A 19,829-nucleotide genomic window follows, 5' to 3' on the forward strand; every position below is an offset into this window, starting at 1 on the left:
AGAGGGCGTGTCATGATGTATGTACAACTTCCTAGGTCAAAGGTCAAGGTCAAAAAACTTTGGTTTCAGTTGACAACCCTGTGTCCTGTGGTGAAGATCGTGTCCGCTCTATATCTTGAGAACCGTTATGATTTCAAAGTTTATACTTGACATGTATATGAACCAACACCAGAGGGTGTGTCATAATTTATGAACGACTGCCTAGGGCAAAGTTCAAGGTCAAAAACTTTGGTTTCAGTTGACAACTCCATGTCCTATGGTAAAGATTGTGTCCGCTCTATATCTTGAGAACCGTTATCATTTCAAAGTTTATACTTGACATGTATATAAACCAACACCAAAGGGTGTGTCATAATTTATGTGCAACTTCCTAGGTCAAAGGTCAAGGTCAAAAACTTTGATTTCAGTTGACAACCCCATGTCCTATGGTAAAGATCGTGTCCGCTCTATATCTTGAGAACCGTTATCATTTCAAAGTTTATACTTGACATGTTTATAAACCAACACCAAAGGGTGTGTCATAATTTATTTACAACTTCCTAGGTCAAAGGTCAAGGTCAAAAACTTTGATTTCAGTTGACAAACCCATGTCCTATGGTAAAGATACAATTTTTTAATGCACATTATTCACAGCGGGGCCCACAGAGATGGCTCCCATCTCAATGATATCTAGTCTATTTTGAGGTCTCCTTCTTGTTCCCTCCTCATGACTACTGGTAATCTGTTTATTTTAGGTCCCCTTTCAGTGCCATCCTTATGACCGATCCACTTTGATGTCTCCTTTCTGTTCATCTCTTATGACTAATCCAGTTTAAAGTCCTGACTTTCTGTTTCATCCTTATGACTTATCTATTTTATTTTGATGTCCCCTTTCTGTGCCCCATCATTGTGACTAATCCACTTTGAGGTCTACTTTCTGTTTTATCTTGATGACTATTCCACTTTGAGGTCCTCTTATGACTATTCCACTTTGAGGTCCCCTCTCTCTGCTTTCTTTATGACTAATCTATTTTGATGTCTCCTTTCTGATTCATTCTTATGACTTATCCACTTTGAGGTCTCCTTTCTGATCCATCCTTATGACTTATCCACTTTGAGGTCTCCTTTCTGTTCCTTCCTTATAACTTATCCACTTTGAGGTCTCCTTTCTGTTCCTTCCTTATGACTTATCCACTTTGAGGTTTCCTTTCTGATCCATCCTTATGACTTATCCACTTTGAGGTCTCCTTTCTGTTCCTTCCTTATAACTTATCCACTTTGAGGTCTCCTTTCTGATCCATCCTTATGACTTATCCACTTTGAGGTCTTCTTTCTGTTCCATCCTTATGACTACTGTAAACTTTGTTCGCATGTATTCTTTATTTTGTGTTTTACCCTTTCTTGATTACTTCACACATTTAAATAACTAAACTGAAGTAAATCTATAAAAATTGGCTAGGGCCCTAGCCCCACCGTGAGCTTATAAAATTGGAAAAAAAATGATACAAGAGACTATTTAAGCATGTTACCACTGTTGAGTTTTTGAAAGATCACCCAAGACACCTGAGTCTTTTGAAGAATGAATGCAGGGGTGCAAATGATAGATTACAAGGTCAAGGGTCACATATTCTAGTCTTAAAGCAAAACCAATTTATATTTATCAAATAGCTAAAATAATCTTTTTAAAATCTAAAATAAACATTTAAACTACCATCTGACTTGTATCAGGAATTGTGTAAACTTTTGTAGATTTTTGTGATTGTGAAATATTTGCACATCACCTTAAAAATATATGAAAATTTATTATTCAAATGTGGTTTTATCAACTGAAATAGATATATTGTTAAATCAATAGCAATGATTTAACCAGAATATTAAGAAAAGAATATCAAAACTTAATTAAATATTATCCAGAAAGTTAACTTTAATGAAACTACAACTTATTTGGTGTAAATATCAAGTAGAAAAATAATATTTATTAACTGGCCATAAATGGCAATTACTATGAAGATTATCCAAATTATGGGAAAATCTGGGTGAATTATTCTTGACAAGTACCTGCAGACATCTGAGTTTAATCATTACCTCCTTAGCATCCATTGTCTCTCATTAACATTACAAGTACTGGTGATCATTGTTATAATTCATGTAAGTGGATACAAGTGTCTGTGTAAGCCAGGAAATTGATGCTTGCCATCTATTAGTGGAATTTGTATCAAAGAAAATGTTTATATTTATCATATAGATAAAAAAAGACATATTGTTTTTTCATAACTGACATAATATGATGTCTGCTAAGTTAAGTAGTACTAGTCTACAGGTCTAGTGTTTATGTTTGAATGGTCTTTGATCCAGACCTTGTGACAGTCTGTGTTCAGCCCAAAATAGTATACATATATTATAATCGAGAGGTTTGGGGTCAATCATATTACCAATTATCTTGACAGTGTCCAAAATTCAAGCGACTAAGCTCCTTTCAACCCTTGTCCTCATATGTCCTCAGTCAATTATAAAAATAATCTTTCTTAAACCAGTGGCATAATTTGGATCACAAAAATAGAGTGTTTAGTGTCACATCTTTGATATTTCTGTTGACCAACAAACAAGTCTGCTGACCATTACTTTAATTCCCTTTGTTTTACAGCCTATATCGGTACAAGTTGATATTTTAAGTCATATGATTCTCCTATATTGCAATTAAAACTAACCAAAAAGCTCCTTATTTTTATACTGATACAAAAAGGTAATAGATATGTTATTTTTCTAGTAAAATGATATTTGAAAAGTGTTATTTAGTAATTTTAATGACCAGGTTTGACAGATACTGTTCACTGCATAATATTTACCCATTGAACCAGCTTGTTAAAATTACTGCAGAATTCTCAAATTTTTTTTTGCAGCAAAGAAAAATAATGACTTCCAAATGTTTCTCGCAATTTACTACACATGTAAATAAATTTAATGATAATCCCTCTATTACATGTATTACAGATTGTGCTTGCATTAAATTCTTCTGTATAAAAATAAACAGTTTAAGAACAAAATATCTTTTACACCATTGTACAAATACTACCATATGACACTTATAATAGGAAATTGTATGATGAAACATTTGTTTTACTTTTCATATAATATTGTGCTATTCAAGACGATGGAGATATTACAGTTTATATGATAAAACACTCATCATCTACATAATACAAGAAATACAAATAAGTTACAATTATGTTTAAAGGCGTCCAATATATGCATGCATATAGGAATTACAGGCAATTTATTTTTTGTATATAAATAATAACATGCACAACAAAATTTAATTCATTTTTACTAATATAAAAATTTTACAAATCCAATTAAATAATTAAAGTAGAGAAATAATTCCCAAAGAAGAGAATACGTTATCGGAGTGAACTCTTTTTGACTTGCTACCAGTTAAAGCCTATTGATTTCACAAATACTGTAAAACTACTTTTTTTCTCAACAATTCAATCATTCTTCTACTCAACTACTCTGGATTATTAAATTTCAGAGTTTCTAAATATTTCTACATAATTAAAAGCTAAGATATGATTGACAAACACACCCAGGTGGTTAGGTTTGTGTCCATGTTTTATTAGGTTTCAGGTAGCCTTTCAATTGACACAGGTGTTCACTTTGATGTATTACACACCTGTTATCACCTGTAGTCTGACCATCTTACCTATATAATACCTACATGTTACCTACATGTTCATACATCTGATTATAGATCATCAGAATATATTGACATATACAATTAGTAAATAAATAACGTCTTCTTTGAATTAGAAATATGCATTGCATGCTATGAAATTTTGTGTCTATTTAAATTTATTTGCAAACACATGTATTTATAATAGATTATACCTTTACATGCATGCTGTGCACTTTAAATTCAGGTGCAAAACTTTTGTCTGCATTAAACATTTAGGTTCTTCTGTTTCATTGCCAGTTTTCAGTAACAAAATTTGATACAGCCAATAAAATAATGACCTCTGCTGAAGGTTAAATTGAAAATTTCTGTATGAATGGACATAAAGTATTTGTATTATACAGATTATCTTGCATTTGTCTGAATTATTTATGTGATCAAATGCTTATACAATGTGAAGATACCAGGCTTGGAATTTTGTATGCCCTACTCTATACAGGCATTTTACCTTCAAAAGACACATCATTGCCATCAGTGACACTGGAATCACAAAAAGTAAAAAATGTAAAGTACAAAGTTAAAGATCATTGATCATAAGAACCTAATATTACAGATGGTTTTTGCCAAAAACTTAAAGTAAGATTCTTTTCTTGTGAAATGAATGAGACCAATTAAGTACTATAACCTGTTGTCTTATGTTTTTATTTTAACAGCACCATGACCTCTATTTTTTGTTATCTTTTCCAGATCAAACATGCCTTCCAAACCACTTCACATGTAATAACCAGCGATGTGTAAAAATAGAATGGCTTTGTGATGGAGATAATGATTGTGGGGATGACAGTGATGAACTCAGTTGTCGTAAGTTACTGTTACCATAGTGAACTCTGTTGTAAGTTACTGTTACTATAGTGATGAACTCAGTTGTTGTAAGTTACTGTTACTATAGTGATGAACTCAGTTGTTGTAAGTTACTGTTACTATAGTGATGAACTCAGTTGTCTTAAGTTACTATAACTATAGGGATGAAGTTAGTTGTTGTAAGTTACTGTTACTATAGTGATGAACTCAGTTGTTGTAAGTTACTGTTACTATAGTGATGCACTCAGTTGTTGTAAGTTACTGTTACTATAGTGATGAACTCAGTTGATGTAAGTTACTGTTACTATAGTGATGAACTCAGTTGTTGTAAGTTACTGTTACTATAGTAATGAACTCAGTTGTTGTAAGTTACTGTTACTATAGTGATGCACTCAGTTGTTGTAAGTTACTGTTACTATAGTGATGAACTCAGTTGTTGTAAGTTACTGTTACTATAGTGATGAACTGTGTTGTTGTAAGTTGCTGTTACTATAGTGATAAACTCCGTTGTTGTAAGTTACTATTACTATAGTGATGCACTTAGTTGTTGTAAGTTACTCAGTTGATGTAAGTTACTGTTTCTAAAGTGATGAACTCAGTTGTTGTAAGTTACTCAGTTGATGTAAGTTACTGTTACTATAGTGATGAACTCAGTTGTTGTAAGTTACTGTTACTATAGTGATGAACTCAGTTGTTGAAAGTTACTGTTACTATAGTGATGAACTCAGTTGTTGTAAGTTACTATTACTATAGTGATGAACTCAGTTGTTGTAAGTTACTGTTACTATAGTGATGAACTCAGTTGTTGTAAGTTGCTGTTACTATAGTGATGAACTCAGTTGTCGTAAGCTACTGTTACTATGGTGATGAACTTAGTTGTCTTATATATAAGTTACTGTTACTATAGTGATGAACTCAGTTGCAATTGCTCAGTTGTCTTAAGTAACTGTTACTATAGTGATGAACTGAATGTCAAAAGTTACTTCTCATTTGTCAGAAGTAACTTCAATGTGCTGTGGCGCCTCACTCATTGATACGGACAGCTAACCATGTTTTAATACTTGTACACTTTTTTTTATTCAATCTTTTATTTTCGATTGTACAACAAAATGATAAAAAGCTGTAAAATAAAAAGAGTTGTTGAAAAGAATCTTGTATATGCAGAAGAAACATCAACAGTAACTAAGCAAAACTGAGATCAAGACTTAGCAAGCATATGTGTCCATATTGATATCATGCACTGCTAGTACAATCACATTTCTTTCTTATGAAGATTCTTCATGCATATTTCAGCTTTTAATTATCAATTCTAATCAGTTAAAGTACATTTTTTGTACTATGAAAAGATTTTGTGTTTATTTCAGCCTCAAAGAATTGTAGTACTGACCAGTTCCCCTGTAGTGATGGAAGTTGTATACCCAAACATTGGAAATGTGACCATGACCCTGACTGTACTCACAGAGAAGATGAAAGAAACTGTGGTAGGTAACAATAAGATATATTATCCCTTTGATATATAATAGTTATTTACTTACATGTCATGTTTAGGTTGTAGCATGTATAGACAACTCAGATCCATTCTGTTTATGATGTATTTTGACAATAACCTCTCATAATTCATATTATAGAATTCATTCAGTAATTGATACCAATGATGTTTTGATAAGTTGGGAAACAAAATGCAACTTGGTGCAGAGTGAAATAATTAAAATTCACATGTTTATTTTGATCATGAATTGTTCAGTTAAGAGATTTAATGAATTTTGGATATCAGTCAATTTTTGATGATTTTCATCAATAACTGCCATACTGTAATTAATTTCTAGTGTACATGAATTACATTGATATTATCATAATAATTATTGTTATGATATCACACATACCTTGGTAGCATTAAATACACATAGTTTTTTGGATAGACTTTTTATTAGTTAGTTAATTTGTATGGTCTACATCTCTTGAGAAATGTGAATGACAAAGTAACGAGAAGTTCTTGTGGATTTACAGCATATTCTGTAATCATTGTAATTAAAGTATCTTTCTCCAGTTCTCTATAGTTCTGGCCAAAGTAAAATGAAAAGAAAATAAAGCTGTTAAAAAAATAACCCTATATTTAAATATTTCAGCTGTGACATGTAATGAACACCAGTTTAAATGTCAAGACAAGTCTAGCTGTATACCTAAAGAATGGAGGTGTAACTCTATACTGGACTGCTCGGATGGTAGTGATGAAGATAACTGTAGTAAGTTAATGTTCCAGCTAACATAACTGATAATTATTGGTAGTTGGTCAATGTTCCTGCTAGCAAAGCTGGTAAAAACAGAGATGTTATTCTTCCCTTGTAGATTGTTGCTTTTCCAACCTACTTGGCTGGTTGTAAAAGCAATTAATAATATGATGAGTTACTTTTCCAGATAATGAAGATAGTACATGTGTAATACAACTATGATATTATATATTTGGTAGTTAATTACTGTTCCATCTGAAAACCTGGAAACAATGACCTTGTTTTGTATTTCTAAAAAATAAAATATTGTAAATTTGGAAATATTTGTGAGGTTTTTATTAATGCGAAAAATGCGACTGAGTGAGTATCGCAATAATTAGAACTTGTATTTTGATAACAGAAACATAGATCTTTATGCAGATTTTTTTGTAAACGCAATAACTAAACTCTCAATGTTGTCCATTCGTGAAAAATTGCCATAATAAATGCATGCAATAATTTCTGAATTTACAGTAACAAAAATACCCAACTCCAAGAAACATTCCAATCAGAAAGTTCCTTATCACATGGCAAAATCTAAAGCTCAAACACATCAAACACATGGAAAGTTCCTTATCACATGGCAAAATCTAAAGCTCAAACACATCAAACACATGGAAAGTTCCTTATCACATGGCAAAATCTAAAGCTCAAACACATCAAACACATGGAAAGTTCCTTATCACATGGCAAAATCTAAAGCTCAAACACATCAAACAAATGGAAAGTTCCTTATCACATGGCAAAATCTAAAGCTCAAACACATCAAACAAATGGAAAGTTCCTTATCACATGGCAAAATCTAAAGCTCAAATACATCACACAAATGGAAAGTTCCTTATCACATGGCAAAATCTAAAGCTCAAACACATCAAACACATGGAAAGTTCCTTATCACATGGCAAAATCTAAAGCTCAAACACATCACACAAATGGAAAGTTCCTTATCACATGGCAAAATCTAAAGCTCAAACACATCACACAAATGGAAAGTTCCTTATCACATGGCAAAATCTAAAGCTCAAACACATCAAACTAATGGAAAGTTCCGTATCACAAGGCAAAATCTAAAGCTCAAACACATCAATCAAATGGGAAACAACTGTCATATTCCTCACTTGGCACAGGCATTACGTTATGTAGAAAATAGTGGTTTAAACCTGGTCTTATATCTAGGTAAACTTGTATGCTTGTATGACAGTCACATAAAATTTTACTGCAGTGAATTTATCTTGTTAGTTTTAAAGAAAGATTTCCTTTTGAGTTAAACTCATAATTAGTACAGATTTAGATTATCACTGTCACTTATAAATGGATATTGTAGATGAGCAACAAGCCTTCTGCAGTAAACATGAATTCACCTGTCTACAAACTTCTACATGCGTTCCATTAAAGATGAGATGTGATGGTAAAAATGATTGTAAGTCTGGGGAAGATGAATTACTTTGTGGTAAGTTTGTTGTTAGTTTCCTCTGTTATAAAAACATGGAATAGATACTCATTTGAAACTTTAACAATTCAAAAACTATAGAAAAATTCCAACCTACCCCTCTTAAAAATGCTTTTTGTTGTTTAGAGAAATAAGGTCTTCTAGAAAATTACTATCCTTTATGCAATACTTATCATCAGTAGAATTCAATTGGTAGTTATGAGGCTGGTCACATCCTAAACATTGTTTGGAGGAATTGAAGTAAGATATATGTTCTAATCATGGTATATTTTTACTACTCTATAGCAATAAATTCCCTACTCAAATAGTCTACAACAGTGAACACAAATGAGTGTTTGGGGAAGATAATTTGTTTCAGTCACATTCAATACTACAAAATCCTGAAATAGCTCTCTAATTCTGTTATTGTCGTTGATGTTAGGAGTTATTGTTATGGATTTTTTTTAAAGTAATATCAACAGAAAAAAATGTGGGAAAAACTGTTACACAAAATATCCAGGACTGAAAATGGAGTTTTAGGTGAAGAGTTATCTTGGTGTATCATTCTTTTTCACTTTTGTTCACAGAAGTGTCAGATAAATCTGACTGTTCATCAGATGAGTATGTATGTGGTGATGGATCCTGCATAGCTATGGACTGGGTCTGTGATGGAGTAACTGACTGTGCCAACCTAATGGATGAACAGAATTGTAGTAAGTTACCCCACCCAATTCCACTCTGTTGCCTACTTTCTGTATATTCATAAGGATTGTACTTTAGATAAAAAATCATGTGCAATTCTTTTTGGCCTAAATTTGCCAATAAAATAGTTTAACTGAAGTGTAGTCAGAACCTCAGTTTGTTGAAATCAAACAAGCAATTGTAACCAAACTTCGATTAAATTATTCCTCGTATATTTTAAATTCAGATTTTGCCAGACAATCATGTTAACCAACCAAATTGAAAGACCAAGATTTTTCTAGTTAGTGTGAAGATAGTGGCCATTGTTTATGTAGACAATTAATAGTTTGCCTATCTTTTAGCTTTTTTGTCTTGTAATCCTAACCAGTTCAGATGTGACAATGGTCATTGTATCAGTAGATCTAAAAGATGTGATGGAGTTGATGACTGTTCCGATGACAGTGATGAAAAGGGGTGTGGTAAGTTGATAGAACATCCCACTAATAAATACTTTATCCCTCCCACTTACTGAATTTATTCAATAAGAATGTGTAAACAATTGATGGTAGGGAAGTTTGTAAGTTATATTTGGACAGCAAACTAAAATAAATCTTAGTTTATTTTCTTTGTGGGTTTATGGGTTGATTGTAATTGTTTGGTGCTCTATGCACTGATCTGTTTAATGTGGCAACTGTATAATAAATTTTATTATTATATGATAAATAGTTTTGTTGAATCAAATGGGTCATGTCAGAATGATATTTGTACTAACTATAACGCTCATGAAAGTTTGTTAATCTGCAAAAAAATGGTAAGACAGCTTCAACCGAAGTTGCATTGGTTATTATAGAACATGAAGTGTGCACATTCTATTTGATTTTTTATCTTAAATATTTATGAAGTTTCTCATACTAAAAAATGAACCTAGCCATTTATACTTATATTATTTTGAAAAAAACGACAACTATTATTATTATAACTATTTTTTGTAATATTCCTATATTTTTCATTACCTAGAAACCCTAAATGGAGAGATACAGTGCATTCCAGGACAGTTTAGTTGTGGCAATGAGAAATGTATTTCCTTGGACAAGAAATGCAATACATTTGATGACTGCGGGGATTCTTCTGATGAACTGAACTGTGGTAAGTGTCATGGTAACAAGAACTTAGTAATTTGTCATGGTAACATCGAGGGTAACATTTCATGGTATCGTACATTGTGCAAGTTATGGATTTTATGTTTGGTAAATAAAATTCTTGTATGAAGACATAATGCATGGGTTGGGTTCACTAATCCAAAGGGATTTGCAATGCATTTATTACCTCCATCATGTCCCTTTTGGTTATTTTCTTGATTTAAACAGTAGCTGTATATGACACAAAACTATATCATTTCTGTATTGACAGTATGGTAGAATCCCTCATTTGAATCATATTTTTGTAAGGTTTATTTGCCAAAAACTGAATCTTTTGAGGATATAAGATATTTCTTTTGCCCGAGTTATAATACACTTAAGAAGTAGAAAAAAATGGTAAATTATAAATTATAATGAATCATCTGTTATAAGCTTTCATTGAGGATGTCTTGTTGATGATATTTTTGTTTCTGTACTGATTTATAAAGATTAAGTATTATACAATACAGACAGTTTAATCTGTGTATGTTGAGAGAAGACTTGTGATGTTGATGACAGAACATGAAACACAAGATGACAGACTGATGATAGAATTACCATACTATTACATAATTATTTATCAAAGAAAATAGGCTACAGTCAAATGTGTTGAATAGTTTTTTTTAAAGATTACACAATAATTCTTTTTTTTATCAAAGGTGTTGATTTCAATACAAATTTTACCTTCTTTCATGTTCTAGTTCTTTAAAGCAAACAAAAAAGACAAATAGTTGTGTCATTTTTAGCATCATGATCTTATTTAAAATGTTCCTTTGTGCCAGGATGTTATGAGAAATTTATGGATTGAACACTGTTATTAAGAAATAATTGAGTAGTTGTTGAATGAAACAGAATCTTATACATTTTCATATGAAGAAATGGTGATTTGTGGAACTAGTAGGTTAGGTTAAATGTCAAGTAGACAGCAATACATTTACTGTGGAATAATTTATTTTTGTGGTTAAAGAAGAAAATGTGTTTTTTTTGTGGATATTAGATTTTGGGAAATTGACAAGTTAACATATATAAGTATATAAAATAAACCACATAATCCACAAAAATTTGTATACTGCAAAAATGATGATTCCACAGTGCACAAATTTTTAAAAGACATATATTCAGGTCCTTCATTCATCATAAAAAAAAGATGATGTGGGATGCTTGCCAATGAGACAACTCTCCACAAGAGACCAAATGACACAGAAATTAACAACCATAGGTCATTATATGGCCTTCAACCATGAGCAAAGTCCACACTACATAGTCAGCAAGGCCCCGAAATGTCAAATGTAAAACAATTCAATATGCTTGTCTTAGATGAGACTGGTGTTTATATCAAATCAAATGATTGACATATTTAACTTATTTCAGGTGAGGAGGTTCTGATTTATGCCCAGGGACAATACTTAAGGAAGATAGCACTGAGCATGCCTAACTATCCCGATGTTAAGATACCACTGAAAGGTGTGAAGAAGATCATAGCCATTGATTACAACCCTATAAGTAACATGATTTACTGGAGTGACCAGGATCTCAACACTATTAGTGCAGCTTATCTGGATGGTTCAGGTACAATAGTTAACTCCCCTTCTTGCTAATACTCATCTTTTCTTACACTGTGAACAAAAATGACAATAATAAAATTGAGAATGGAAATGGGGAATGTGTCAAAGAGACAACAACCCGACCAAATAAAAAACAACAGCAGAGGGTCACCAACAGGTCTTCAATGTAGCGAGAAATTCCCGCACCCGGAGGCGTCCTTCAGCTGGCCCCTAAACAAATATATACTAGTCCAGTGATAATGAACGCCATACTAATTTCCAAATTGTACACAAGAAACTAAAATTAGAATAATACAAGACTAACAAAGGCCAGAGGCTCCTGACTTGGGACAGGCGCAAAAATGCGGCGTGGTTAAACATGTTTGTGAGATCTCAACCCTCCCCCTATACCTCTAACCAATGTAGAAAAGTAAACGCATAACAATACGCACATTAAAATTCAGTTCAAGAGAAGTCCGAGTCTGATGTCAGAAGATGTAACCAAAGAAAATAAACAAAATGACAATAATACATAAATAACAACAGACTACTAGCAGTTAACTGACATGCCAGCTCCAGACTTCAATTAAATTGACTGAAAGATTATGATTTAATGACTTTTTGTTGAAAAATGGTAGCCAGTATTTCTGGCCATGAAAACATTTGACTTCTTCCACATTTTAAATCAAGTCAGATGATAGAATTTCTATGGTTTCAAATATCTCTTCTACTATTTAGCCATATATGTAAGAGTAAGTTATAGTCGAGTTTAAGAAGTTATATTGTTATCAAAACCAGGGTCATTTGTTTTTTGAAAATAACAGATGTCCCACATACTTAAAAAAAAGTTTTTTTTAGTAAAAGTATATGTAACTCAGGTGATATATCAATATTGGCAAGTAACCCACTGTCAACACTAGTGACTATATTTGTGGACAACGAAAATCAAGGGACGACAATTGTCGTCTCGGACCTATTTGTATAATATTAGGACAAATCTTTTCTTATCAAAGGTCAGAAAATAATATCAAGCAAAGTGAAGTCATCTGATGGTATAGCAGTAGATTGGATCAACCAAGTTTTATTCTGGACAGATACAGGCTCTGATAAGATAGAACAGGCAAATCTAGATGGTACCAAACAGATTACTATCCTGTCTAAAGATCTTGACGAACCAAGGGATATTGCAGTGGACCCAGTAGAAAAGTGAGTTTAACATGGAACTGATGTATAACATTTCTAAGCTGTGCTTATTTAGGGATATTTCATTGGGCTGATTAGAAATGTGAGTATAGCAGAATACTCTCCTGTATAGATGACTGAAATATTTAAGGAATAATACAGTAGAACGAGAGAGAAAATAAGTTCAAGCACATTGATGTAGGCGTTATCTATATATGATAGTACCCAAAAGTACTTGTACTATTATAATCTACAAGGAAAAGTTAATTTTATGAAACTACGATATGTTTGAATTTAAAAAGTTTAAGAAGTAGAATGTTCACCCCAAAGCATTTTAAAAGGGAAACTGATTTGTAGCATCTTCGAATTTTAGAAGGAAGAAACTTTTGCTTATATAACCTGTTGTCTTGTAGTTTAAGACTGACTATTGAATTGTGTTAAATTTCAGATTTGTATATTGGTCTGACTGGGGTCAACAACCTAAACTAGAGAGGTCAAGATATAATGGAACAGACAGACAAATCCTTATTGACAGTGAGATTCAATGGCCTAATGGACTAGCATTAGACTTGGCAGACAGGAAGCTTTACTGGGGAGATGCTAAGAAACAAAGAATAGAAAGAGCTAATTTGGATGGTTCAAACAGAGAGGTTGTAATATCAACTGATATACCTCATTTGTTTGGGCTGAGTTTGCTTGGTAAGTTCTGTAGTATATTCCTTTTTTCATACCTTCGTTAACTCGATCACAACAAAACAGAATAGAAACAAAATTGTGCCAAATGTTGGCTTGGAGCGAACAGTCTCGAGCCTTTTAAATTCCCAACATTTTTCAGATAAGCTTACTGATAAGGGAGGAGTTTCTTTTGATTTTTGATTTGTCAGGTATTAATGAATCCATAAATTCAAAGGCCAATAAATAAATATAGATTCCACATCTGTGTGTGTTACGATATTTCTCCACTCGAGACAGTTTAATTTTAATATTTAAAGGCTTGCTGAGCTGTTTAGATAATTAAAATTCAACTGGCGAGAGAGGAGAAATATCATAATACACGAGTTATAGTGGTGAAATCTGTTTCTCTAATGAATTTTATCCTTCCTTTTCAAAGATTTGAAGAAAGTTGTGTTCTTTTTATGTGATGTCATCAGGCATGGTCACCTGTTTTTATGATGTCACAATAGGCTTATTCAGAAGAAGCCAAGAAAATTTAATGTCACAGTTAAATTTCAATCAATCAGTTGCTGAGAACAGATTTTTCATTACCCCTAGTATACAAAAATATTCTTCTCACACCAATCAAGAAATGTAAAAAAAAAGCGCAAAAATTAGAGAAAAAAAAAAGAGATTCAGATTCAATGAAAGAATCAAATAAAATCCAGATATAAAAATACTTTAACAGTTGAATTTATGACACCAAACCATACACACACTTTATACTTGTTTTTTTGTGTATTTAGGTAACCATATTTACTGGTCAGACTGGAAAGATACATCTTTAAATAGATGTGATAAAAGGACGGGAAAGAACAAAGTCACCATACTGAAACATCATAGCAGGAATCTAGGCATGTTCATGGATGTCAAAGCTATCAAGGTCAAACTTATAAAAGGTAAGGTCAAACATATTCATATCTGGACATGGGAAATGTTTGGCTGTGGAAATAAATGGAAACAATTAATGTCAAATTGCCTAAATACCTGTCACTTCATGAAACTGAGCATATTCATTGGTTTATAGAATTATTCATGTCAAATTTCCCATAATTGTGACAAATTCAGGGTTGTCAATTATCAGCATCAGACTGCCATTATAAAACAGATATCATAGAATGGAGCTGTCAAATTTCCTTAATAGTTCAGGAATGTATTGTCTTTAGATATTTGAGTATTTTGTTTTTCTTTGAATTCCAGGAGACAGAAATAAATACTGTGGATTTGATGAGTTCCATTGTGAGAATGATCTTTGTATTGGGAACAAGAAACGATGTAATGGCAAGAATGATTGTGGAGATAATTCTGACGAGAAAGACTGTGGTAAGAATATAAAAGAGGGAAATCTAGTCTCTTACAAGTATTAGACTAATAAAAATATATCAAGGAAACAACTTGTACCAGTAATGTTCAAATTATTTATTTTTTAAAACAAATTAAGAAAAAGCAGTTATATTATATATGCCACCCAAAAAAGTTGGATGAAACAGGAATATATGCACACTAAATCCATGAAAAGCCAGTATATTACAAATGATAATGAATCAACAGATTTTGTAATTAAATACAGAAGTACAAATGCTGAACAACCTAAATTATTGTTCAATAGTACCCTTTATATAGTATTAACTTTTCAGCCTCATATATAATAATTGATGAAAAAACAATACATTGAACTCAGCAAAACCAACAAATTCTGTCTTTTCTATTAATAGATTTACCAGCCACTTGTGACAAAGATAATGGAGGTTGTCAGCAGACGTGTCGTATATTTGGCCAGCAGGCAAGATGTGACTGTTTCCCGGGCTATTATCTACAATCAGACATGAGGAACTGTAAAGATATAAATGAATGTAACTTTGAAGGCACATGTAGTCAAAAGTGTACAAATGTGCCGGGAACATATAAATGTTATTGTGTTGACGGTTACACATTAAAGCCAGACGGCAGAGGCTGTAAAGCTGATGGTAGGTAGACTAGGGTGGTTACTTTTTAGATACATGTAGGTATACCAGGATACCAGTTAAAATCTTGTGCAAATTTCTAACAGCTGTATCTGGTGAGATCAGGGTACAATTAAATATGTATTGTAAAGCTTCTGTCAGGTAAACTAATGTAACATTGAGAGGGGAAATGGGACATTTGTCAAAAAGATGACAACCCGTACAAAGAGCAGACAACAATAGAAGGCCACCAATGGGTCTTCAATGCAGTGAGAAAATAAATAATGTGTTTGTTGAAGCCCAGTACAGCCTGTCTGTACAGGTTTTATTTGGTTGGAAAAAAACTTAAGAAAGTAGAAAAAATGGTAACATTTCTTGTTCAAAAAAGTATTCTGATATGAGAAGACTACAGAATCTTTGCTGTCAAAAATCCCAGAATTAAATATGAGTCAAACTGCAATTATCTTTCTTTCATTTGGACAAATGGGTGCAATGTTTCCTTATCTGAAACTCTTTGAATTGCCAGTATTAAATAAAACAAAGAATAGCAACATTATGAAAGTTAAACTTATGAATTCAATTGCAGCTTATGTTATTTTTTGGAATTAATAAAAACTTAAAATGTATATTTCAGGTGGGAAAGCGTATTTGATCTTTGCCAACCGTGTTGACATCAGACGAGTCCTACCAGATAAGTCAGAGTACGATTCTATACTTCAAGGTTTACAGAACGCCATTGCTTTAGACTTTCATATAGATAAGAACTATGTGTTCTGGTCTGATGTGGCTCTAGATAAGATTAAGAGAGCTTATATTAATGGTAGTGAGATTAAAGAAGTTGTACAGTATGGCTTAGAAAGTCCTGGTAAGTTATAATCATAGAAAAGGGGAAGCATTTAATTTGTTTAAAAATTTTAAGATTGAGAATGTGTAACCAAACAGTGTTCATTTACCTCATAGTCAGCTTGTAATAGAACAGGATACCCCATATAAAAATAAGGGGATGTGAAATGATTGCCAATGCGACAACGATCAACCAAAGTTCAAATGAAGTGGATGTAAGCATGCTTTCTTGAGACAGACAATTAAGAGAAAATGGAAGTGATTGGGTTTAAAAATTTATATAATCTTTTGTTAATAGGAGGCCTAGCTGTAGATTGGGTCCATGATCTGTTGTTTTGGACTGATGTTGGAACTTGTATGATTTATTTTTATTTCTAGGTGGCCTAGCTGTAGATAGGGTCCATAATCTGTTGTTTTGGACTGATGCTGGAACTTGTATGATTTATTTTTATTTCTAGGTGGTCTAGCTGTAGATTGGGTCCACGATCTGTTGTTTTGGACTGATGCTGGAACATCTACAATAGAAGTGACAGATTTAGATGGAGTCTATCGTAAAGTGTTGATATGGGAGAACTTAGAGAAACCCAGGGCACTTGTAGCTCATCCTGGAAATAGGTCAGTAAATGTATAAAATTTGACAGGATATACTGTGGATTCATTATTATTCGTTGGATACCAATTTTCATGGATTTCGTGGGTGCAGTTGAACCAAAAAATTAAATGTTCAATGTATAACAAATTTTCCATAGGCTTGTATGCAAACTTCGTCAAAACCACGAATTAAATATCATTGAACAAGTTGATTTTCCTTAATCTACGTAAATTGATACCCACAAAAATAAATGAATCCACAGTTTTTGATTGATTGAGTGTTACTTGCTTAATATCATACATATTGACATATCAAATAAAAAAAAATTGAAAGACCTCACAAGCAGCCTGTACAGGATATGAAACAATGTTAGATAAGTAGTACTAGACTACTGGTAGTATTGTCTAATTGTTAATATTACAATATAATGGCATACAAAATAGCATCTCACGCATGTTGTAATACTTTTACTTGTGCACAAGAGAGAACCTGTCATGGCACCTCTCACAATGCTATACGGGACATACATTTTATACTGCATAATCATTAAGTAAACTGATCAAATTATCAATAATTATTGTTATATTTTCAGATCCATATTTTGGACAGATTGGGGAGGTACACCTAAGATAGAGAGTAGCTGTATGGATGGTAGTTATAGGAATGTTATTGCTAACACATCACTGTTCTGGCCTAATGGTCTAACTATAGATTATACCACGGACAAACTTTACTGGGCTGATGCTAAACATCATGTTATAGAATGTGCTGATTTAGATGGTTCTAACAGGAGAACTGTGCTTAATAAAGGTGAGAATTTATAGATACCAAGGGGCTCTACTTTATAAAGGTAAGAATTTATAGATACCAAGGAGGCTCTACTTTATAAAGGTAAGAGTTTATAGATACCAAGGGGCTCTACTTTATAAAGGTAAGAATTTATAGATACCAAGAGGGCTCTACTTTATAAAGGTAAGAGTTTATAGATACCAAGGGGGCTCTACTTTATAAAGGTAAGAGTTTATAGATACCAAGGGGCTCTACTTTATAAAGGTAAGAATTTATAGATACCAAGAGGGCTCTACTTTATAAAGGTAAGAGTTTATAGATACCAAGGGGGCTTTACTTTATAAAGGTTAGAATTTATAGATACCAAGGAGGCTTTACTTTATAAAGGTTAGAATTTATAGATACCAAGGGGGCTCTACTTTATAAAGGTTAGAATTTATAGATACCAAGGGGGCTCTACTTTATAAAGGTAAGAGTTTATAGATACCAAGGGGGCTCTAGTTTATAAAGGTAAGAATTTATAGATACCAAGGGGGCTCTACTTTATAACGGTTAGAATTTATAGATACCAAGGGGGCTCAACTTTATAAAGGTACGAGTTTATAGATACCAAGGGGCTCTACTTTATAAAGGTAAGAGTTTATAGATACCAAGGGGCTCTACTTTATAAAGGTAAGAATTTATAGATACCAAGGGGCTCTACTTTATAAAGGTAAGAGTTTATAGATACCAAGGGGCTCTACTTTATAAAGGTAAGAGTTTATAGATACCAAGGGGCTCTACTTTATAACGGTTAGAGTTTATAGATACCAAGGGGGCTCTACTTTATAAAGGTAAGAGTTTATAAATACCAAGAGGGCTCTACTTTATAACGGTTAGAATTTATAGATACCAAGGGGGCTCTACTTTATAAAGGTAAGAATTTATAGAAATCAAAGGGGCTCTACTTTATAAAGGTTAGAATTTATAAATACCAAGGGGACTCTACTTTATAAAGGTTAGAATTTATAGATACCAAGGGGGCTCTACTTCATAAAGGTTAGAATTTATAAATACCAAGGGGCTCTACTTTATAAAGGTAAGAATTTATAGATAACAAGGGGGCTCTACTTTATAAAGGTAAGAATTTATAGAGAACAAGAGGACTGTACTTGGTAAAGGTAAGGCGTTGAAGACCCATTGGTGGCCTTTCAGCTGTTTCAGATCTTTGTTCATGTTGCTGTCTTTTTGACACAATTCCCATTTCCATTATCAATTTTAAGATATCATAGAAGTAAGAATACACTGATAACTACAAGACTCGCTATATAAAAGCTATATATGAGAAAAACATACTCTCTGCATGATGCAACAACTCTTTGTAGGTCTGGGAAAATCTGTTATGAGGCAAAATTTTTGTCCCTTTCCATCATACCAGTTTTCCTGTAACAATCCTATTTTGCACTGTTCTGCCATGTTGTCCAATCCAGGCTATTGTGTTAATTTTTAAAAGTGTCCTGTTCTGATAATAGCAACTAGACATTTGCTAGCAACAACAATTAATTCAAGGTGTATTGTTTGTTATTTATTTTTTAATTATCTTATTTTCAGGATTGCCACATCCTTTTGCCTTGACCTTATTTGAAGATGAACTTTATTGGACGGACTGGAATACAAAAAGTATAAACAAAGCTAACAAGTTCACTGGGAACGATGTAGAAACTGTACATAACAGACTTCATTATCCCATGGATATACATACATTCCATCCTCAGAGGCAGCCAACAAGTAAGTACACTATTGTAGCCTGGGGAAAGTTAATAAACTGAAAGGGAAGGGATACTTAAGGTCATACTTAGGATTTAATGGTCACAGAGTTAATTATTGTTTCAGGTTTTACAAGTTGTAGCGTTATAAATCTACTCATGATTCTTCAGTAATGATAAAGAAATAATTCATGAGGGCTTGAATTTATACTGATTTTACCACGGGTTGGGCTTTTATGCTAAATATCATACCACAAGTGACAGCGAGGGGTAAAGTCAGCTTAAAGGGCAAACTCGTGGTAAAATCAGCATAAATTCAAGCCCCCATGAAGTATTTCAATTCTAATAGGACAAGTATGGCTATTCTTTTGAATCAAAGTGCTCTAAGTGAAGGCAGATATTTGCTATTCCA

At 32.7% G+C, this 19,829-nt stretch overlaps 1 protein-coding gene across 1 annotated transcript in view; it reads left to right on the plus strand.

The window, feature by feature from the left end:
- LOC143082307 (low-density lipoprotein receptor-related protein 4-like) overlaps nucleotides 1-19,829 on the plus strand; it is a 59,415-nt gene that overhangs the window by 18,106 nt on the left and 21,480 nt on the right. Inside the window, exons 3-19 of the mRNA XM_076257938.1 lie at nucleotides 4,397-4,510; nucleotides 5,875-5,991; nucleotides 6,637-6,753; nucleotides 8,102-8,227; nucleotides 8,794-8,919; nucleotides 9,250-9,366; nucleotides 9,905-10,033; nucleotides 11,437-11,634; nucleotides 12,623-12,815; nucleotides 13,240-13,490; nucleotides 14,252-14,404; nucleotides 14,706-14,828; nucleotides 15,221-15,472; nucleotides 16,083-16,313; nucleotides 16,750-16,906; nucleotides 17,476-17,693; nucleotides 19,263-19,439. Of these exons, the coding sequence (XP_076114053.1) occupies nucleotides 4,397-4,510; nucleotides 5,875-5,991; nucleotides 6,637-6,753; nucleotides 8,102-8,227; nucleotides 8,794-8,919; nucleotides 9,250-9,366; nucleotides 9,905-10,033; nucleotides 11,437-11,634; nucleotides 12,623-12,815; nucleotides 13,240-13,490; nucleotides 14,252-14,404; nucleotides 14,706-14,828; nucleotides 15,221-15,472; nucleotides 16,083-16,313; nucleotides 16,750-16,906; nucleotides 17,476-17,693; nucleotides 19,263-19,439 (2,799 nt within the window). The remainder of the gene's footprint in view (nucleotides 1-4,396; nucleotides 4,511-5,874; nucleotides 5,992-6,636; nucleotides 6,754-8,101; nucleotides 8,228-8,793; nucleotides 8,920-9,249; nucleotides 9,367-9,904; nucleotides 10,034-11,436; nucleotides 11,635-12,622; nucleotides 12,816-13,239; nucleotides 13,491-14,251; nucleotides 14,405-14,705; nucleotides 14,829-15,220; nucleotides 15,473-16,082; nucleotides 16,314-16,749; nucleotides 16,907-17,475; nucleotides 17,694-19,262; nucleotides 19,440-19,829) is intronic.

The sequence above is a fragment of the Mytilus galloprovincialis genome, chromosome 7 (assembly GCF_965363235.1).
Source record: "Mytilus galloprovincialis chromosome 7, xbMytGall1.hap1.1, whole genome shotgun sequence".
NCBI classification, from domain to species: Eukaryota; Metazoa; Mollusca; class Bivalvia; order Mytilida; family Mytilidae; genus Mytilus; species Mytilus galloprovincialis.